Source organism: Leuciscus leuciscus, assembly GCF_965113295.1.
Source record: "Leuciscus leuciscus genome assembly, chromosome: 19".
NCBI classification, from domain to species: Eukaryota; Metazoa; Chordata; class Actinopteri; order Cypriniformes; family Leuciscidae; genus Leuciscus; species Leuciscus leuciscus.
This window is the reverse complement of record NC_138743.1, coordinates 10,513,582-10,528,965: the sequence shown is the minus strand read 5'-3', so window position 1 is coordinate 10,528,965 and position 15,384 is coordinate 10,513,582. Positions and strand designations below refer to the sequence as shown.

The following is a 15,384-nucleotide window of genomic DNA, read 5'->3' as shown; positions in this document are numbered from 1 at the left end:
CTTAGCATAATGAATGGAATCCTTTGTTGCCAGCTAGCATGTCCTGAGTAAAAGTGATATAAAAAAAAAAAACCCCACCTAATTACTTCTTGTGGCCTGCGTATTCACAACAAGTACAAATAGCGATGCAGATTAACACTAGGCGATTTCCTATGCAGATTTTGACTTGGGACTATATTAGGGGGAAGCACAGGCGAAGCACTGCTACTTGGGCGCAGAGATATCACGCCCAAGTAGCAGTGCTTCGCCTGTGCTTCCCCCTAATATAGTCCTTAATATATAAGTCAATATCTGCCTAGGAAATCGCCTAGTGTTAATCTGCATCGCTATTTGTGCTTGTTGTGAATACACAGGCCACAAGAAGTAATTAGGTAGGTTTTTTAATTTATTTTTTATCACTTTTATTCAGGACATGCTAGCTGGCAACAAAGGATTCCATTCATTATGCTAAGCTAAGCTCACGCCGACCCTGTCAAACTAAAACAATGCATGCACTGAGACAAAAATGCATTTGCCCACCTATCTAAATGTGGGAAAGAAGGTGAATAAGCCCTATTTCAAAAAACGGTGGAGTGTTCCTTTAAATACTTTTTGTTTTACTAATTTCTTAACATTTTTTGATGCAGCAAGACAAATTTTAATAGCCTACTGACAAGTACAGCCTTTTGAGCTTTCTATTTATCAAAGAATCCTGAAAATATGCTTCACAATTTCCACAAAATATTAAGCACAACTGTTTTCAACTGATAATATAAAAAAATTAACAATTTCCTTAGGATCATGTGACCCTGAAGACTGGAGTAATGACTTCTGAAAATTTTAAATTCACAGGATTTTAAATACATTTTATAATCTATAAATTTAAGGTCTATACATTTATTTAAATTGTAATAATATTTATTTAATAATATGTATAGTATTTTTGGTCAAATAAATGCTGCCTTAATGAGCATAAGAGACTTCTTAATTTTAATAAAAAATTTTTGATTTTGCTGTGTCCACATTTTTATTATTATTGTGGTGTCATGTATTAGGGCTACCCGCCCCTAGGCATGGCAGGCACCATTTTGTTTGTCCTTATATAACTGATGTTTCTTTCCCTGATAAAGACGTTCCACCAAGGCCATAGAGGCAGCAATCGCAGCACGCCAGTGGAAGAAAGCATTGCACATACTGGAGCTACAGGAGGACAAGACTGCTGCCAGATATTACCTGAAGATTGCCCAGCACTATGCCTCTGTACAGGAGTTTGAGGTGAAAAAAAGCACATTTCAGCTATTGAATATTAAAGGTACACTATGTAACTTTTGGCCCTACATGCATTTTGCGGAAGACATTTTTTTTGGTTGTGCTTCGGCTCTGTGTGAGTGTGCGGATGAATATGGTTATCTACTGCTCATTAAACATTCACTACGAGTCTTTAGAGATATAACCAGTTTAGATGGAAAGGATTTCAAGCTGACTAGCTGAAGATGTTACTGTAGCTAAACCCATTAATAGACATGGTACTTCCTTGAAAATAAATTCTTGCGCTACAGCAACCATAAAGAAATTACCTTTCATAATAGACAGTGCTTTACAATGAACTACATATGACAATTTATCTGTTCAATAAAATACCTTTCTCACCCGTTAAGTAATAAAAACCCATTACCACATCACATTTAGAACATTTTTTCAAATCCCTCAGTTCTCACCATCTCCAAAAAAGCCAAGCAAATGTTGATTCTCGTTTTATTACGAGCTCTGTCGCATTTTCTTTTTGTCAGCAGACTCTGTTTGCCATTTTTTAAATGGGTGGTTCCCTGAAGGTTGGAGATTTAGTTGCTCCATGTCAACCTAACTGGAGAAACTTTTCTCTGTTTATGGATATGACGAGACATGCATGGGCGAGTGATGTATATACGCAGTTATAGGCTTACCCTAGTGAATTAGGGTAAAAAAAAAAAAAAATTAAACCTTTTGGACAAAGATTTGCTGATTTATTGACTCATTATTTCTCTGATCTACAGGTGGCAGAACGTCTGTTTGTGAAGGGTGATCATACTAAAGATGCTATTGATATGTACACTCAAATTGGGCGATGGGAGCAAGCTCATAAGGTTAGTGTCACATTGTGCCCTTCTGCAAATTGTGCATTAATTAATAATAGCTGTATATTTTAGTGCCAGTATTTTTGTCTGCTATTAAACATCTGAAAAAATTCTATAGATTTACATTGAATGAGAGAATCGAAACATATATAAAAACCTTTTTTGACTTTGGCCAATAAGCAACTGCCTAGCAACCACCAGGAACACTCTAACAATGGCATAGCAACATGCTAATAAATCAGTGTAGTGGTAATTATAAATTTGATGGATGGAAGCTGAGAACACAACTGCATTTAGCTTTTTTTCTTAATTCAAATCATGGACAATTTACATTTAAATTATCCCTAATCACGATCCATTTACATTTGAATTATGTATCATTTTGTTCTCCTCTCTTGTTCTCTCTCTGTCCATCTCCAACTCAGCTTGCTGTGAAGTGCATGACACAAGAGGATGTGTCTGCCCTTTATATCAGCAGAGCACAAGAGTTGGAGAAAGAGGGAAAGTACAAAGAAGCTGAAAGGTAAACACACACACACACACACACACACACACACCTACACACTGCCTTTTTTTCTTTATCTGACCACTGTTTTATATTAATTAATATATTAATTAATGTTTGATGGACAAAAGCTTTATTTTCTGACTCTGAATTAAGAGACTGAAATGTATGATATTTCATGTGTGCATTTTTACATATTTGAAATGTGTTCACTGTCTAAAGATTCTTTTTTTACCTCTCTGTCTATAGGATTTTTACCACAGTAGATGAACCGGACTTGGCCATCACTATGTACAAGAAGAACAAGATGTATGATGACATGATCCGTTTAGTCGCCGTTCATCACAAAGACCTTCTTCAGGAAACGCACATTCACCTGGCCAAGGTTCATGTTAACATTTGGGCCATTCTTTTATTCTTCCAATTCACATTGTTACAAAACACCCAAATATTTGTGTTTCGGTGCAGTTTAGTCTTGTTCATGGCTCACTAAGTCCTCCACGTGGTCACGGTTGTTGTGTTTATCACAGGAGCTAGAGGCTGAATCCAGGTTTCAGGAAGCGGAGTATCACTTCCTAGAGGGTCAGGACTGGAAAGCCGCAGTAAACATGTATAGAGTCAATGATATGTGGGAGGAAGCTTATCGGGTATGTGGGCACACTAAATGGTCTTATATGATGTTTGAGTTGATAGCATGTAGAATGTAGAGAAATTCAAACATTGTATGTTCTTCTTCATGTCTTTGCCACAGATAGCAAAGACCCATGGAGGAGCGAGTGCTCATAAGCAAGTGGCCTACCTGTGGGCAAAAGGTCTTGGAGGAGAGGCAGCCGTTAAACTGCTCAACAAATTTGGCTTTCTGGAATCCGCCATTGACTTTGCAGCTGATAATAAGTAAGTCTCTGCTAAGTCAAGACCTAATAATAGGACTTAATAGTGTTTTTCTGTCCTTTAATTCTCTTCAGGTATAATTGGTACATACAGATTACTATTAACCAATGCATTATAGTAAAACTGGTTTCTATTTACTATTTAACGAAACGCTCTTTGTTTTCTTTAGCTCATTTGACTTTGCCTTTGAGTTGGCCCGACTCTCCATGAAACAGAAGATTCCTGATATCCATCTAAAAAATGCCATGTTCCTTGAGGACCAGGTATTACTGACTGGGGATAAATTATTCCCCTTTTCTACAGTGTTAACGCCCACGGCTCCGGAGAAGTGTGGGTGTGATTGTAAAATAGATAGAAACAACCAAAATGAGACTCGAGTCCATTTTCGGGGTCAGGGACTGTGAATGCAAATTAAACTTGGTTCATTTTTTGAACATAAAGATGTCTGATTTGGTTTTTATAATGTAGACTTCAATGTGAAAGTAGCTATTTTATGATAGGTATTTTATACAGGCCTACTTGAATTATTTAATAAATGTAAATACATATAATAATTATAAATAAAATAATATTTTATATAATAATATAATTTTATAAAATAATAAGTATAGAATAAATGGATGGTAAACAATATTGACATTCACCAGGCAAGCTAGTGGGCAAAACATTTAAAAGTTAATTTCCCACCTGCCAGTAATAAATTGTAATTGATTGAAAATATTGCTGTATTAAAATGTGTTATTATGACATATTACTCTACACTTACTCTAAGACAGGCCCACACCAAGTTTTTATTCGTATTATTAATACCCAGACCCAGAGTTTATAATTCTAGTTATTAATGATCGCATGGTGCATATTATATTAATTGTAATTTTTTACTTTTAAGGGCAAATTCAATGAGGCTGAGACTGAGTTCATCAAAGCTGGGAAACCCAAGGAGGCTGTGCTAATGTGAGTGAGCTTTCACACTTTCCTACCTAAGTACGTACACAGAGACCACTCAATAGGGTGGATTGCATCGCTTCAGAACTTTTTGTCTGCATAGATTACGGTTAGATTTCCTGCACTCTCTCACATTACAAGCAATGAGTGACTGGAAGCAGGTGTTGCTGGGATTGAGAGTGTTTGATTCGTAGATCTCATGCAGGAGTTGTGAGCTGGCACTACTACTGTGGCACAAGAATATTGTCACTTCAGTGAAATAAAGATGATCTGATGACTCCAAGAAATCATATTTGTGTTGTTTTCCAATACAAATATCTAAACATCCTTAAACAATAATATAATACTATTATAATATATATATTATATATTTGGCCAACCACTTTTTGTTCTTGTAAACACAAATATAACAATATTTTGTGAAGCTTATGCTTAAATACATTTCCCAATGGAGAAAGAAAAATTGACTGAGGCGTATTCTCTAAAAATAAATTACTTACTTTATAAATTACATTTATAAAAGATATATCCATATCCAAGTGCAACAAAGAATGTGCATATTTTACTAAACTTTGTTCAATTATTTCATTGGTTTTGCACAATAGTCTTTAATCCAACTACTTCATGATTTATTATGTGGTCATTGTATATACATTGTATTGTTGAATTTCTAAAAGGTTTGAAATATGGATGACTGTGTCTATTTCTATTGCAGGCACGTCCATAACAAGGACTGGAGTAACGCCCAGAGAGTGGCAGAGGCTCATGATCCGGAAAGTGTGGCAGACATTCTAGTGAGCCAGGCCAAGTTCTGTTTTGACCAGAAGGAATTCCAAAAAGCTGAAGCCTTCCTGCTTAGGGCACAAAGGCCTGAACTGGCTATTAAATACTACAAAGTAAGAGTTCCCAATTCTTAAAACACAATCTGTACTTAGACAACCAAACAAAAGTCTTATTCATTGTAGAACATCATGGATTTGATGCCTTTTATAGATACCCATATTGCAGTCAACATCCTCACAAAGCACAAAGAGATCTAAACTTTCTAAACATTTTAAAGAAAAAATCAGGGTAGCTACTTTCTGAAGTTACCAAAATGTAAAAAAAAAAATCTTACCAAAGGTTAAACGGATAATTCACCCAAAAATGTCATTTACTCTCCCTGATTTCGTTTTTTTATTTCTGTTAAACACAAAAGGTGATGTTTTATCATTCATTTTCATGATATTTTATCTGATTGTAAAATTCTAAAAGTTCTGTGAGATGTTTTCTTATTACATTATTTATTGTTTTATTTGTTTGCTTGATATAAAAAAGATATAAAAATCCCTTTTGTTATGAGCAGCGTATCAGCAAGAATGATAAAGACATTTGTTTTTTATAGAATTAATTGCATTGAAATAACATGTTAAATTGTAATTAAAAAAGAAAAATGAAACCAAAATTATTCCAACTTCACAGGAATAAAGCCAACAACAATACATTTAATAAATGGAACTTTAGAATTACAGAAGACAAAATTGATCACAATTATATTTTAATAAATAGTTATTATAAAAACAAAACAAATGTAAGATTTCTTCTAAGTATGAAAATATTAATATTAAGTTCAGGCTTTGAAGAATCATATTTTCCTTTTCCAGGATGCTGGGATGTGGACTGATGCAATGCGGATCTGTAAAGACTATTTGCCCAGCAAGCTGAGCGTCCTTCAAAAGGAATATGAGAGTGAGGGCAACTGGTAAAAGAACTCTCTTTTAACTCCTCTACTGTCTGTTTCTTTTCTTTCTGCCTTACTTTCATTTGCGTCTCATTCGCTGTACCAGAAAATCCTCCCTTGTTTGTTGTCCTCCAGAAACTAGGGCTCTGCAGTTGTGAGGAAAAGCTTGCAGCTCTGAACTACATTCAGATCCTCTTTTCGTTGCTTGGCTTCCCTCCTTTATTAGAACATGGCAGCTTTTTATCCTAAATTAAATCCATAATGAGCAGCTCATTAACGCGCAGCAAATCCGTCTCCACTGATAATTTTCCTATTTTTAATGACTTGTGGGAAAACATCAAAGGCTTCTTCACTGTCTTCCCTGGGAAGAAAAGGAGAAACATTTTGCATAGTCAGTTCAAGGCCCACTCAGCTTTAATATAGGCTTCTTGTATCATTAACCTATTTTCAATCAAGAGTCTGAACTTTCTTGCCATGTTGTGTTTTATGATTGACTCAGTTGGTCACTTTATGATCCCAAATGTGTTTTTCTCTTTCCAAAGGCAGAGGTGTAGGACGTGTGTCTCTTTAGTTGTCGTTTCAGCCATGTTGGTTTCTTTCTGGAGACCTTTCATAAATTGGGGTTTCAAGTCTTTATTCAAAACACTCATAGTAAAATAATCAGCACACTATTTAGCCAGCACTAATAAAATGGTAGTACTTTTTGCTTTTCCAGAATAAGAAAAAGCAGTGAGTGTTTTTCTTCTCAGACTACTATGGCATTAATAGAGATGGAAGGAAAGCAGGAAATGGCAAACAAATGACAATGTCTAACCAGTCTAGGAGAAATAAGTGTATATGTGTGTGTTTACAGGGGTGTGGAGGGTATGGTTGAGCAGGCTCAGGAGTGGGAACAGACGGGAGAGTATACCAGAGCCGTGGACTGCTATCTGAAAGTTAAGGACTCATCTAACATGGACTTGCTGATGAAGTGTTGGATGAAGGTGAAGTCCAGACTCAGAGCCACCTGGCAGCAGTCACCGTATAATCTAACTTCATAAAGACCTCTGACTTCATGCTTTTTATTAAATATTCCTTGTGTTGTAATTTTCTCAATCATGCTATAGAAAAATCCCTTATTTTATGAATGTGCCAGCAAGTATGATTAAAGGAATTTTAATTTCAATAGGAACTGGGTTCAGATAGACATTAAAATTTGCTGTGTTGACTAATAGAAAGCACCTAAATGTCACTAATGTGACTGCATCTTACAGTAAGACATTAGTTTTTTATTATTTTGAAAAAAATCGTATTAGTATTATAATTTTTTACTAATGATACTATTTTGTATATATATATATATATATTATTTTTTTTATTGTTGAAAAGTTAAAACAAAAAACTTGGAATAGAGCCAACAACAATAAATTACAAACTACAAAAGACAAAATTGATCACAATTAATTAATATAAATAAAATGTATTAAAATATCGTTTATTTATATATTTGCATATCGTTGCTGTAATGCAATAGTCTCTCTAAAAAGTATTGGATTACTTATTACTAATTACTTTCTAAATCCCATATCAACCTGACCAGTTGAACAATACAAGGAATAGACATGAAACTGCTCTTGTAATTCTTTCAAATAAATAATATTACATTTCACAAATTATTCTTCAACTGACCAAAGTATTACTTTAAAAACATACATTTTATCATAAGACATTTCATTTTGATATTAAATCCTCTATTGTTTTATATAGAATTGTTCTATAGTCTGTACAGTATTTAATGCAATTATATCAGAAGTACCTATTATTGAATAAAGGACAAATTCAGAGTAATTCATTACTTTCATTTTTCAAAGGAAGAAATAATTAAATTACAGTAATTAATTTCTTGGTAATGCATTACACACAACACTGGCTATGACTCGACAACAAATGCTAGACTTAGACACTCTTCTCTGCTCTTCAAATACATTAAAAAACGACAATATTATAAAAGCTTTGGTTATTTTGACAAAGCTGTCTCTGCCTTCTTGAAAGGTTCACAGATGTTTCAATTACCCTGTGAATTTAAGACTAGACATTGCGTTTTCATCTGCATCCCTTTTTACTGATTGATCATTTTTGGCATTGAAGTCAGGGTGTGTTGAGTGTTTAGGTTTATTATTTAGCTTGAAGGTCTTGCAAAAATCCGTTTTTGTCCACTGAACAGAGACAGAATACCATTAGCAGTATGTTAGACTAATGGGCAAAAAAATAATAATAAATGCTTCTATTGAAGCTTCAGCTAAGAAGCTGAACTATAAAAAAGGAATCAAACATTGATCTATTTAACCTAGATCAACTGCAAATGTTCAATTGCCCCGACTGTTGTATGTATCATCCATTAAAGAGCTGTACTCAATTTCCACGAAATGTCTGTTCATTTAGTGCATTCCTTTCAAAATTAATTGCATATTAATTTTCACTTACCTGCTGTAAGTATGTCTGTAAGCTCCTTAAGAGTTTGATTTTAGTTGCATCTACAGTTTTACAGAGGTTTTCTCATCTTTTTATGTCCTTTAGGCAGCAGAATTGGCCATTAAATTTTTATCCCATGACAAGGCTGTGGACGTCAGTCAGGTTGTCGGGCCACGGCTGATTCAGCTCAGAAAGTACAGCGAGGTATGTTTGTTTTATTTATTTTTCAGGTATAGAAGCACACTCATTAAATGAAACTCAGCGTTGACATTTTTTTTTATTTTCCTCAAAGATTTTTAGACGTTTAGAAATACTAAAAAAGCCCAAAATTCTACCTTTTTTTAATTCTCACAAAGTATTGTGTTTTGAGAGAGAAAATGGTGCTTTCAATGTGCTAGTGTGCCCATGTGTGTGAGTATATATTTAGTGTATATGACACAAAAGCTCACAGACTTAGTCTATTCTTCGGCGTCCTTGAGCCATGGACCTATTGAGGTACAAAATGTTGTTGTTTTTTCAGGCTGCTGAGCTCTACCTCAACCTGGACCTCATTAAGAACGCCATAGATGCATTCATTGAGGGAGAAGAATGGAACAAAGCCAAAAGAGTGGCCAAGGAGCTCGATCCAAGGTGAGCCCTTAACAGACTGGTCGCCCCTAACAACGCTACAGCCAACAATGTGAGAGGGAGGCAGTGAAATCACTCTCTCGCTGTCAGAAAAATCACTCAGTGCAACAAATGAAGTGCACGACAGCACAAGGCCAGAGAGGTGCAGATGGCCTTTGCAGTTTATCTCTGACTGTCTTTTATTTAGGCGCAGAAAAATAGGTTTAGGAATCAAGTCTAAATGCTTTCCGATTGCTGCATGAGGCTATTCTTAAAGATCAACTGGTAGTATAGAATTGATATTACGCCTTATTGAGAATACTGTGATGTCATTCTTTATAAGAGTTTGCCTTTAATGAGTTTTAATGACCTTTCCTCTCTTCACAGGCTAGAGGAATATGTGGACAAACGCTACAAAGATCACTTGAAAAATCAAGGCAAAGTGGACTCTGTAAGTTCTTTATATCAGATGAATCTGTCTTTTTGCCACTTTTATTGATAGATATATTAAATACAGGACTTTAAATGATGGGGAGAGAACAAAGGGTCAAGTTTTGGCTGTTAAGCATGGGCCAGTTAGCCTTCTGGTAGATGCTGGAACTACACCATAATGGAGGCAAAAAGCATATGAAGTAGCATCAAACGTAGATATAAATAATTTATATATATATATATATATATATATATATATAATATGTAATATATAATATATTGGTTTGCCGAAGATAGATTTTTTTTTTTTTTTTTTTTTGAGGGCTCATTAAAGCATGGAATTGACTTACGGCTCAGAATAGTTGCTACTTGCCATTGAGATAAATGAGAATGCTACCGTATAGCTTTTTCCAGGTATCGCAGACCTCCTTGGGAGAGCGAGAGGGAACAGGATTGTTAATCGAACTCATGTCGCCCACATGAGCAGCATGCCTCAAAATGTCAGGGAACTGCTAGCTGTCAGAATCCTGTTTAAGTCTAAACATTTTAAATCTATTTCCTAGCAAAGGAAGTTGAGGTTAAAGAATGCATTAAATGAGCATAGCACAATACCGCAGACTGCAGCTCCTCCGCTCCGGTACTTCATTGTTTTCAGTTATTGTTGTGAGGGGAGAAAAATGGAGACGATTGGCTTGATTCAATTTAGAATAACAGATATGAGTCACCAAATTGATGTGAGCGCTTGCCTCTCATTGCAATGATTTACTGGCAGTTTAGTTACATTTACTGGTGCTGAATGATTTAGGTCAGGGCTTTTTATTGAAAAGAAAGATAGAATGTTAATGAGGAAACTAGTTAAATGTACATGTACATAATAAAACGTAGCCAATCAAGGAGGTGCTGTTTCATATACTATAATATTGCGTATGAATGAGAAGAAATGTTGGATTATAGATTGAAACAATAAGCCACGAGAGGCATGTATTAAAGGGATATTATTATTATTATTATTAATGTTAATAATAATAATACTAAATATCACTTTTATAATTAACACAATTTTTGATTTTGATATTATTATTATTATTATTAATAAAATATTTTAAACAAATTGTTTTTAAAATTATTAGTAATAGGTAATAGTTCAATTATTTTAAAACTTAATCTGTTCTAATTACTTTCCTTTATTTTTTTAAGTCAGTATTATTATTATTAGTAGTAGTAGTAGTAATAATAATAATAATAATTACAATTATTAGTTTTATTAATGATAATATATGATATATTTATGCATATTATTTACTTTTTTATATTATTTGTAATAGTTTTATTTATTTATTAATAGTTTTAATTAAATCTTAATTTGTCCTAACAGTTTTCCTTTATTTTTCAATCAGTTGGTTGGAGTAGATGTGGTGGCTGCCCTGGACATGTATGCTGAGAGAGGACAGTGGGAGAAATGTATTGACACAGCCTCAAAACAGGTGCCAGTTCATCTGTTCTGCCACTCCAGACTAGTTAGTGTGGAGACAAAACGTGCCATCATTTTCACAGACTATCTGCCTTTCCATTCTTCAACAGAATTTTAAGATCCTGCACAAGTACGTTGCCCTATACGCCACTCACCTGATCAAAGAGGGTGGGGCAGAGAAAGTGCTCGACCTGTACGCCCAGCATGGTGTGCCAGCTTATTCACAGGTACATGCAGTTATGCTTGTTTTTAAATCCTTTGTCCATCTTTTGTTTTTAAAAAGAAAGCAGAAAGTATTTTCCTTTTAAATGTCCCCTCAAACTAAGCATATAGTCTTTCATCTTTCCTCAGCAACATCTTCTTTCCTATCTTGCAGAACTTTAACATTTACAAGCGGATGTTCCTGGAGCTGGTGAGCCTAAGGGACCGGGATTGTGCAGAAGCTTATCGGATGTGGGCCGATCTGAGGGACGTCCTTTTACTGCTGGTGAGCTCTGGGTTACTATGGCAGCTTACACTTGGGAGATTTAGTCTGTATTGATTCTATATTCAAGTGGGAAATAGTGAATCTTACTGTGAATCTCTGTCCTGTGCAGTGTGAAAACCTGACCAAGTCTTCAGAAGCTAATTCTCCAGCCCATGAGGAGTTTGAGCAGATGCTGCTGGTTGCTCACTATTACGCCACCCGCTCTGCAGCCCAAGGCATTGACCAGCTGGTGTGTACATACTTCAAGATGATCTTTATTATGTGCAAACAGTATTGTATATGCATTTTGATACCACTTAAAGCCTTTTTATTTACTACTGTTCAAAAGTTTGGGGTCTGTACGATTTTTTTTTAATGATATTAATACTTTTTTTCCGCATGGATGCTTTAAATTGATCAAAAGTGACAGTAAAGACGTATAATGTTGCAAAAAAAATATTTTTCAAATAAATGCTTGCCATTTCAACTTTCTATTCATCAAAGAATCCTAATAAAATGAATCAAGATTACACAAAAACATCAAGCAGCGCAACTGTTACACAACATTGATAATAATAAGAAATGTTTCTTGAGCAGCAAATCAGCATATTATCATGATTTCTAGATGGATCATGTGACACACTGAAGACTGGAGTAATGATGCTGAAAATTCATCTTTGCCATCACAGGAATAAATTACATTTTAAATTATATTAAAATAGAACATATTTCAAATTGTAATGATATCTCAGAATATATGTGTTTTTACTGTTTTGATCAAATAAATTCATAAGGACTTCTTTCAAAAACATTAAAAAATAATTTGAACGATAGTGTATATACAGACAAACTAGAAATTTGAATGTCTCTGGTGTTATTGCGCATGATCATCAGTGCTTGTTATTCTAGAGAAAAAAAACAAAAAAACAATCCTAATCATTCATCAAAACCTTTTCTGCTAATGTAAAAATGGCCATAGGAACAATATTAACCAATAATATCATAGCCTATTTTTCACATCCAATTGAATGGCAATGGATAAAATAAAGCCTGTCTCACATTATTGTATTTATAAAAATGTTAAACATTCAAAGCACTTCTCTTTTATGTTATCTGTGTCAATGTAATTACATACATGTTTACTTGTCTACAGAGTTCTGTGGCGGCCAAGTTGTCCGTCTCTCTCCTGAGGCACACCGAGCTCTTTCCAGCTGACAAGGCCTTTTATGAGGCTGGCCTGGCTGCCAAGGTGAGCGCAGTGAGCCCAGCTCCAAACACACAGTCACATAGCTGCTTCAACTATTCATGTGACACAGGAGGGCAGCTAAGAGCCCTGGGAAATGGGCTTAATTCTCCTCTGTTCGCTCCAGTAATTTGATTCGCAGAGCAGTTCGAGTTGCCTCGCGTTCTGAAGACGAAGCAGCAATGTGTCATTTTTCTGGAGTTCTATTAAATATTTCTTAAACTTTTCATTTTTAATTTGAGCTGTTTCAGTTCTGCGTGTCACTGATGAATATTTCTCATGCAGGCTGTGGGATGGGAGAACATGGCTTTTATCTTCCTCAACCGCTTCTTGGATTTGGCTGATGTAAGTAAAAGACTTTTGCTTGTGTGTGCAGTCTGATGAGTATCTTTAAAATGAGACAGTGACAGAGAACGCAAACCATCAGTTGTGCCACCAACCTTTTAGTTGGATTGAAACAAACTTAAACTTTACAGACCGCTTGCAGAAGGTAGCTTTCTTGCTGCCCCAGTTATTCAATGAAAGGTGTTCAAAAGATTAGGGCAAGTAAGGGGCATTTTTAGATCCAGTCTTCACCGGAGCAGCTCCCGTCAGTTTTGAGTTCTACGTGCGACTCAAATGCTCCTCTCTCCACCCAGATATAAAAGCTGCTTTAGGTTCATGAAGATTTGATGGATGAACTTGTGGCTCGATTGAACTCTTATTGTGTCAAAAGTGATACGATTTTTCTGTTTTATGGACGTCGCCATCTTTGATATTACTTTGGTCACTGTCGCTTTGGTTACTGGTAAGAGAATACAGGCTTGACACCCGTCGCACATTCGTACAGACAGTATTCGAGATGCTGCTGTAAGTTGCTGTGTGAACGGGACATTGCGAGACTCAAACCTGCGGTTGTTAATCCCAAAAAAACGTACGTTCAAAAATCCCTGTGAACGTAGTCATATATAATGTTACAAAAGATTTATATTTCAAATAAATGCCGTCCTTTTGAACTTTCTATTCATCAAAGAAACTTGGGAAAAAATGTATCAGTTTACACAAAAATGATATTTTTTTTCAATATTAATAATAAAAAGAAATGTTTCTTGAGCAGAAAATCAGCATATTAGAATGCTTTCTGAAGGATCATGTGACACTGAAGACTGGAGTAATGATGCTGAAAATTCAGCTTTGCCATCACAGAAATAAATTACATTATTATAAAATATATTATTTCACAGTATTATGTAACATTTCACAGTATTTATGTTTTTACTATATTTTTCATTTAAATAAATGCAAATGAGCATACATGATTTATTTTCAAAAATATCCCAAACTTTTAAACAGTAGTGTAGTGTAGATTAATTTCATTAATTGTTTTATATCTCCTTTAAGTGTTGTCATTTAATTTCTGTCATTTTTCTACATTTCCAGGGCATCGACGAGGGCACATTGGATGCTTTAGATCACACAGACTTCCAGGATACAGATATTCCATTTGAGGTCCCCGTACCTTCGAAGCTGCACGTGACCGTAAGCCTTCGCCTCGAAAACTGCACCGCTGCTAGTGTTTTTTTGTACTCTCTGAGCAAACTCTTTCCATTGGCTGTGTTCTAGGTGGAAAAGAGGGAGGAGATTAGGGAATGGGTTCTGACTGTGTCCATGGACCAGCGGGTGGAGCAGGTGCTGCCGAAGGATGAGAGGGGCACATATGAAGCCTCCCTAGTGGCTGCCGGCACTGGCATCCGGTCCCTACCTTGCGTCGTCACAGGTGAGGCAGTCTGCACAAAAGACAGTCCAGTGTGCGCAGGGACACTTGGATCAATGTTTCCTTTAAATGGCTTGTAAACTGGCTCGTTTAAAGGGATAATTCACCCCAAAATTAAAGTTTTGTCATCTTGTATTCACCCTCCTGTCAATCCAAACCTGTATGTCTTTCTTTCTTCTGTGGAACTTATAAGAAGAGACATTTCTTTTGTGTGTTTTGTCCATATAATGACTGTTGTTTTAGACCCCTTTAACTTTCATTGTATGGGCAAAAACAGCTAAAACATTCTTCAAAAAAAATCGAGGTTGAGTAAATGATGACAGATTTTTCATTTTTGGTTGAACTATCCCTTTAAACAAGCTCTTTTAATGGGCTACTTTTAAGTGTAGAATTATACAACTAACTTGAAAGTTTCTTCATTTTTCTTCTTTTTCTTTGGAACACAGGTTACCCTGTCCTGCGCAACAAAATTGAGTTCAAAAGACCAGGGATGGCAGCAAATAAAGATGACTGGAATAAATTCTTGATGGCTACAAAGGTACAAATTAGTCATTGAGCTTTCACAATTAGTCTTCAATCACACTGCAATCGTTTGAAATTATAATTAATATGCTCTCTTGATCAAAAGTTAACTCTCAGGACTGAATTTATCAGCATGTGTTGTGTTGAAGTAAATGTAAATGCTGTCTTTCGATGTATTTCATCATCATTTATTTTTTTATTTTTTTTATCCTTGTGGGTGCATTTACAATTTTTGCACTACTTCACTGTTTTTTCCCCACCCATCCTGCCTAGGGTCGCCTGTGGT

General features: G+C 35.4%; 1 protein-coding gene across 2 annotated transcripts in view; it reads left to right on the top strand.

Moving 5' to 3' along the window:
• ift172 (intraflagellar transport 172) overlaps window positions 1–15,384 on the top strand; it is a 33,673-nt gene that overhangs the window by 14,391 nt on the left and 3,898 nt on the right. For both annotated transcript variants that reach the window (XM_082148161.1, XM_082148160.1), the window contains exons 25-47: window positions 1,110–1,254; window positions 2,013–2,102; window positions 2,519–2,616; window positions 2,848–2,983; window positions 3,129–3,245; window positions 3,350–3,492; window positions 3,659–3,752; window positions 4,379–4,443; window positions 5,150–5,330; window positions 6,078–6,175; window positions 7,008–7,137; window positions 8,711–8,809; window positions 9,126–9,235; window positions 9,599–9,662; window positions 11,041–11,127; window positions 11,225–11,341; window positions 11,491–11,601; window positions 11,711–11,830; window positions 12,734–12,829; window positions 13,109–13,168; window positions 14,243–14,341; window positions 14,426–14,579; window positions 15,023–15,114. In XM_082148161.1, the coding sequence (XP_082004287.1) occupies window positions 1,110–1,254; window positions 2,013–2,102; window positions 2,519–2,616; window positions 2,848–2,983; window positions 3,129–3,245; window positions 3,350–3,492; window positions 3,659–3,752; window positions 4,379–4,443; window positions 5,150–5,330; window positions 6,078–6,175; window positions 7,008–7,137; window positions 8,711–8,809; window positions 9,126–9,235; window positions 9,599–9,662; window positions 11,041–11,127; window positions 11,225–11,341; window positions 11,491–11,601; window positions 11,711–11,830; window positions 12,734–12,829; window positions 13,109–13,168; window positions 14,243–14,341; window positions 14,426–14,579; window positions 15,023–15,114 (2,506 nt within the window). The remainder of the gene's footprint in view (window positions 1–1,109; window positions 1,255–2,012; window positions 2,103–2,518; window positions 2,617–2,847; window positions 2,984–3,128; window positions 3,246–3,349; window positions 3,493–3,658; window positions 3,753–4,378; window positions 4,444–5,149; window positions 5,331–6,077; window positions 6,176–7,007; window positions 7,138–8,710; window positions 8,810–9,125; window positions 9,236–9,598; window positions 9,663–11,040; window positions 11,128–11,224; window positions 11,342–11,490; window positions 11,602–11,710; window positions 11,831–12,733; window positions 12,830–13,108; window positions 13,169–14,242; window positions 14,342–14,425; window positions 14,580–15,022; window positions 15,115–15,384) is intronic.